The sequence below is a fragment of the Ipomoea triloba genome, chromosome 8 (genome assembly GCF_003576645.1).
Source record: "Ipomoea triloba cultivar NCNSP0323 chromosome 8, ASM357664v1".
NCBI lineage: Eukaryota > Viridiplantae > Streptophyta > Magnoliopsida > Solanales > Convolvulaceae > Ipomoea > Ipomoea triloba.
The window spans coordinates 7373958-7379609 of record NC_044923.1 but is presented as its reverse complement, the minus strand read 5'-3'; the positions used below and the strand labels follow the sequence as shown (position 1 = coordinate 7379609).

General features: G+C 35.3%; 2 protein-coding genes across 2 annotated transcripts; one reads left to right on the top strand and one right to left on the bottom strand.

Moving 5' to 3' along the window:
• Positions 1 to 469: 469 nt before the first annotated feature.
• On the top strand, positions 470 to 2299 carry LOC116026888 (GDSL esterase/lipase At5g08460-like). Its single transcript, XM_031268314.1, has 5 exons — positions 470 to 743; positions 969 to 1096; positions 1252 to 1485; positions 1565 to 1820; positions 1923 to 2299. The coding sequence occupies exons 1-5, from the start codon at positions 470 to 472 to the stop codon at positions 2138 to 2140; spliced, it is 1110 nt and encodes a 369-aa protein (XP_031124174.1). The 3' UTR covers positions 2141 to 2299.
• Positions 2222 to 4431, bottom strand: LOC116027857 (calcineurin B-like protein 7). The gene is made up of 9 exons (XM_031269621.1): positions 4418 to 4431; positions 3768 to 3900; positions 3448 to 3530; positions 3314 to 3373; positions 3090 to 3198; positions 2944 to 2996; positions 2760 to 2840; positions 2570 to 2682; positions 2222 to 2457 (listed from the first exon to the last, which is right to left on the bottom strand). Exons 2-9 carry the CDS (start codon positions 3853 to 3855, stop codon positions 2388 to 2390), a joined length of 657 nt encoding a protein of 218 aa, XP_031125481.1. The 5' UTR covers positions 3856 to 3900; positions 4418 to 4431; the 3' UTR covers positions 2222 to 2387.
• Positions 4432 to 5652: the final 1221 nt, after the last annotated feature.

Sequence of the window (5652 nt, the reverse complement as noted above, 5' to 3'; positions counted from 1 at the left end):
ATCTGAGTCAACGTTGCAAGGTGAATCTAAGTTCAAAATACACCATTTACATAATGAATATTCATAATTTATATAATGAATGTTCACAATTTGCATTCTGAATGTTCACAATTTGAATCGTAAATATTTAGTATGTAAATTGTGACGGGTCTACTTTGCAAGGTAGACCCGAGTCCATGGTATAACTATTGTCTTGTGGACACGTAGTCTTCTTACTTAATGAGTCATTGAATAATTGATTTATATAATACAAATCTTGTTGGGTTGGGATATAGAGGTCTAGATGAGATATTTCAAATTTTGTGGTCAAGGCATTTAACCCACTAATCATCAACTTCACAGAAATGTATTATAGTTGCCCATATTTATTTTGTGAAAAGTGGAATTTAATTCTCACCTTCACAATTCGTTAATTCGTTACGATTCCCGCCAACTGTGTCTGCCTCTCTCAGAAGCCACAGGCACAGCCATGGCCTTCATCGCCACTTTGCTGATTATTTTGCCTCTCGGATACGCTCAAGGTTTCATCAACAATGCCCATGCTCTGTCTCCCAACTCTCCTCCTTCTTCTCCGCCGCTGGCTCCGGCTTTGTTCGTGATCGGAGACTCCTCCGTCGACTGTGGAAACCACACTTTTCTCGGCAAGTTCTCTCGGGCCGATAGGCTTCCTTACGGACGGGATTTCGACACTCGCCAACCTACTGGCCGCTTCTGCAATGGAAGAATCCCTGTTGATTATCTTGGTAATTACTTCTCTAGTTGCTTTAGTTTTGTGTTCGGATTCTTAGAGCACAAATGAAAATTCACTGTGAAAATTTCTGTTTTATGTTTTCGCACTGAGAAATTAGAGGAATTATAAGATTGAGTTCTTGATTTCTTGTTTGTTTCATATGTAATTGTGTTATGGATTACATTCTTAGTTGCGATTTTCATAGTTTTAATTTCAAGATGTTTCAATTTTGGATTAGCATTGAATCTAGGGTTGCCATTTGTGCCGGGTTATCATGGGAAACCCGATTCCGCTGATGATCTGATCCAGGGAGTGAATTATGCTTCTGCTGAAGCTAGCATCATTTTATCCAGTGGCTCTGAATTGGTACATTTCCTTCCCTCCATTATTTCAAGATTGCTCTAAATTGCAAGTTATGTTTTACATATAACATAAAGTCTTATTAGGTTTGATCATATCTGTCTTGTGGCTGTTCTTGATCATATCCCTCCCTCCCTCAATTTCTTCTAACTTGTTTGCAGTATAGCTCACTCACACAGCAGATTCAGCGTGCAACCGAGACTTTTCAGCAGATTAAGCTAAGCATGGGTGAGGAAGCAGGAGCTCGTCTGATCTCAAACTCAATATTCTACATTTCTATTGGAACCAAGGACTACATTCGTTACTATCATCATAATGCATCCGATCCTCAGTCTCTTTATCTTCCTTGGAGTTTCAACCAGCTCTTGATTCAGGGTTTAAAGCAGGAGATTGTGGTAAACAGATTGTTCTATCACCATTATTATTGTATTTTTTTTTGTTTTAGAGAACATTCCTGATATGTTGATTGAACAGAACCTGTATGATGCTGATGTAAGAAAAGTGGTTGTAATGGGATTGGGGCCAATGGGTTGTGCTCCCTATTACATCTGGCGGTATCGTAACAAGCCTGGACATTGCGTGGAAATAATGAACGATATGATAGTGGAGTTTAACTTAGCACTGAGGTACACTATTGATGAACTCGGTCAAGAGCTTCCTGATGCGAAAATCATCTTCTGCGACGCATTTCAGAGTTCCATGGAAATTATAGAGAATCTTCATCGCTATGGTGAGCAATTCAATCTTTGGCATAGTAAAAATTGATCATCTGATACAGATTAGGATCAGTGATTTTCTGGTTTCTGTGTTGGCTGTTTTCATTTTATTTTAGGTTTCAGTGTTACTGAAGAGGCTTGCTGCGGTTTTGGGAGGCATAGAGCTTGGATTGCATGTGCGTCTCCTGAGATGGCTTGCAGCAACGCGTCTAACCATATATGGTGGGATCAATTTCATCCAACCGATGCAGTAAACGCAATTCTGGCTGATAACATCTGGTCTGGCCTGCATTCAACTATATGCTATCCCATGAACTTGCTGGATATGATATAAGCTCAGAGTACCAGATGGGGTATTTTTCCCTTGAGATCTGCAAATATCTTTTGCCCTTTTTCTTTAGTTTCAATGCAGAAACAGTAAAATTTTTGGAGAAAAGTGTACAGATATTAGATGTACCCCATAGGCTTTCATATAATGTAAAGTACTTGGTCATATCCATACATGGTTCAAAACTTGAACTCCTCTATATGGTTAAAATCAGTCTCTTTAACATTCTTCCTCCGAATGACAAATTTCTGTGTCAAAAAACTAGTTCCCAGTCTTGAACGCGAGTGCTCATCACAAAGCTTGGAAATGCGAGAGTTATTTCCCTGGAATATATGTAAAAGACTTAAGTGTTTAGTCCGAAAAGACAAAAACTGTAACTGCTTAAGAACACAGAGATATGAAGACATTTTTTGACAGAAAGTGTATTGTTCTCACTTTAGAGTTGGCAGTGTCATGTTCTTTATGAGAGAAGGATTTCTTGCAACACACTCCTTCCACTCTTCGGGATCAATTTTCCCATCTCCGTTTATATCCGCCTCTAAGATTGTCTGTTCTCTAAGACATTACATCAGTTAGCTATCAAGAACAGACAATATTGCAGATGAAAAGGAGTTTAGTTCTTAACCTTATCCACAATTGCTTCAATTATATCCTCTGTAGGCATAAAATCATATTCAGTCAGACTAGCCAATACCATTTCCTTCAACTACATGATTAAACACAAAATAAACCAAAAAGAACAATCTATTAAAAGAAAATTTCCAAGCAAAACAAGCTAGAATAATGAGCACCGGTATATGATTCTGTACCTCATCACGCTCAATATAACCAGTATGCTTTAGGTCATACAATCTAAACGCAACTGCAAGATGACAAGTCTTTAGCAAAAACTGCCATCTCTAAATATCTGTACATATTAGCAATGCTAAATTATACTTCCAAAGATGTGTCTTACATGCAATTTTGTCAGCTTCTGGTGTCTGAGGATGGAATACACTTAATGACCGAACAAACTCTCCGAATTCAATAACCCCGTTATCCTTCTGATCAAACAACTTAAACAACTGCAATAATGATATGGCAAGGTTAGAGGGCACAGTTAGTTGAAACTACGTATACTGTGCAGAAGAGTTAAGGAATGTGTTAATTGATGAAATCAAAATGCCACAATGTTCTCACCCTATCTGCAAAAAAATTCTGCTTGCTGCTGCATTTGAAAAGCCCGAGCAGAAACTCTTCCTGTACTAGAAATCAATAATCCAGGTAAACACTGTGGTCTTTGAACTTCACCGTGCAAAATGTGAAATGAATACCTTGTGAATAAGACCGTCATCAGTTATGGAACGGCTTAGCTGCTCATATAGGATACGCAAAGCCTCCACTTCATTCACAGTAACTGTCAAAACAAAAAGTACTTGCTGTTTCAGTATGTTATTCGCTTTCTTTTTGTTGGGCAGAGGCCGGTAAAGGGCTTAAAAGGCCAAGTCCAGCACCTAGCTTTTCGAAAATGTGTGGCAGTATAAGGAAATAAAGTTGCGCCTTCGCTACTAGCTATAGCTTTTAGCGTGAGTGGTAAACGCTTGATCCTAAGACTTTTCTTATGAATCATTATTGTAAAGAGACATTATCTTACAAGCAGTCTCAGAAGCAAGAGTGGCATTATCATCAATACTCGATAGATGCCTCGGCTGCAAACATAAGAGGCGCCTGATAGTACGCATAATGCAGTGGATGGCTCAAGATCTAAAAATGTTTCACACGTTCACCTGCCACAGTAAAACATATGTTTGTTTTTAACCTCAGAACAGACAACATAGTTTACTGCAGTATCCTCAATTTAGTCTTTCTATTCTTGTCTGGTTGTCACTGCAGGTTTTTTGCTGCATTGACTTTCCAGAACCATTTTAAAGTCTTTCCAGTCTAGATTTAATCATCTCCAAAAGGCCAGATATGCAGATCTAAAACTGCCCAAATTTACCCAAAAGGCCAAAACCCAAAGAGAATGAAAATTCACAATATAGAAAAGGAAATTATTTAGTCAAAATCCCTGTTTCAAGTATAATAACTGATTCTTGAACAGATGAAAAGTTGGAAATCTGTAGGACCCAAAAAACATGATGGGACTTCACATCACAATCCCATATATAACCTCTAATTATCAGCATTAAAGATTTCATTGAGATCCCCAAATTGAGAAACACAGAATCAAGGATATTGTTGCTAGTAAATGTAAAATCAAGGAGATTAGTAGAATGGTAACAAAAGATTTGAGTTTGAGCATACCTGTTATGATACTGTGACTTCTTTAGGTCTCTGGTTGACTATTATTCATATTGTGTGCTTCATCTTTATAGGCAACTCAGTTACCAACCAGCTAGCTCTTCATATTCGTGGGGAAATTTTCTTTAAAATTTGGTATCAAAAGTCAAAACATCCTAATAATTCACTTGTTTAATTTAACTAAAAAATATGTATCATCTCATTTGCTCTGTGGTTGACTATCTCTCATTTAATGAGATTAGAAAAGCTTGAGTTGACTTTTTTTTTTTAATATGAAATTCAATATCCTCGCGTGAAATTAATCTGGATTCAACACGAGATAGAGGTTATTAAAAAGGATTAATATTTGATGCACCGCCGGTGTATAGATGCTATACACCGGCGGTGAATGTAAAGGTGCCACATCATCTTAAAATAATATCAATATTGACTAGGTCCTTATTTGCAAAATACTTAAGATTTTATTTTATTAGGAAACTTTTTATTTCTTATTAACAAAATATATCACTTTCCTAAACATATTAAGTACTTAACTATTATCTATCTAATTTCCTAAACATTTTTATTATATATATATATATATATATATATATATATATATATATAAAGCAACGCACGTAATTTTTCTTAAACATTAGACTAGCTATATCTAGACTTTCTAATTTACTATTGGAAATTATATTGCATAGTGTGATGATGCAACACTATCAAAGAACATTATTGTACTGGTTTAACAAAAAAATGTACTGGTTTCCAAAAAAAAAAAAAAAAACATTGTACTACATACATCTAATTAAGAATTCTTTAATTTTGATTAACAAAAGTCATATAATTTCCTATATCTATCTAAAGTCCTAAATCTATTTAAACCCATAAACTCCTAAATTTAATTACAACCTTAGTCACTATTGCAACATCTTGTAAGAATATATATTCATCAAATTTTCTCTGTTATAAGAACTCAATCTGTCAATCTTCTTTCTCTGTAAGAATATTTATCAGTACTCCATTACTAAAGAGTTCTCTTCGGTAAGTTATGTTTTATATTTATTTTTTATTATTCAAATTCTGTTGTAAAGTTATAATTCTTTATTTTTTTAATTTGTATGTAAACTTTAAAATACTATACTTTTTAATATAAAGTGAAAAGGTTGAGTTTGTAACTTGATTTATAGGTTTTTGGGTCTTAAATTTTAATAGTATAATATGTATAATTTTGTTAGTGGTTAAGAATGATG

Excerpts from the sequence above, each read along its gene's own strand:
- LOC116026888 (XM_031268314.1), top strand. The coding sequence starts at position 470 with ATGGCCTTCATCGCCACTTTGCTGATTATTTTGCCTCTCGGATACGCT. Across the intron at positions 1,486-1,564 it reads GTTTAAAGCAGGAGATTGTG|AACCTGTATGATGCTGATGT; the intron begins GTAAACAGATTG and ends TTGATTGAACAG. Across the intron at positions 1,821-1,922 it reads AGAGAATCTTCATCGCTATG|GTTTCAGTGTTACTGAAGAG; the intron begins GTGAGCAATTCA and ends ATTTTATTTTAG.
- LOC116027857 (XM_031269621.1), bottom strand. The coding sequence starts at position 3,855 with ATGCGTACTATCAGGCGCCTCTTATGTTTGCAGCCGAGGCATCTATCG. Across the intron at positions 3,199-3,313 it reads AGAATTTTTTTGCAGATAGG|TTGTTTAAGTTGTTTGATCA; the intron begins GTGAGAACATTG and ends TCATTATTGCAG. Across the intron at positions 2,997-3,089 it reads AGAAGCTGACAAAATTGCAT|TTGCGTTTAGATTGTATGAC; the intron begins GTAAGACACATC and ends GTCATCTTGCAG.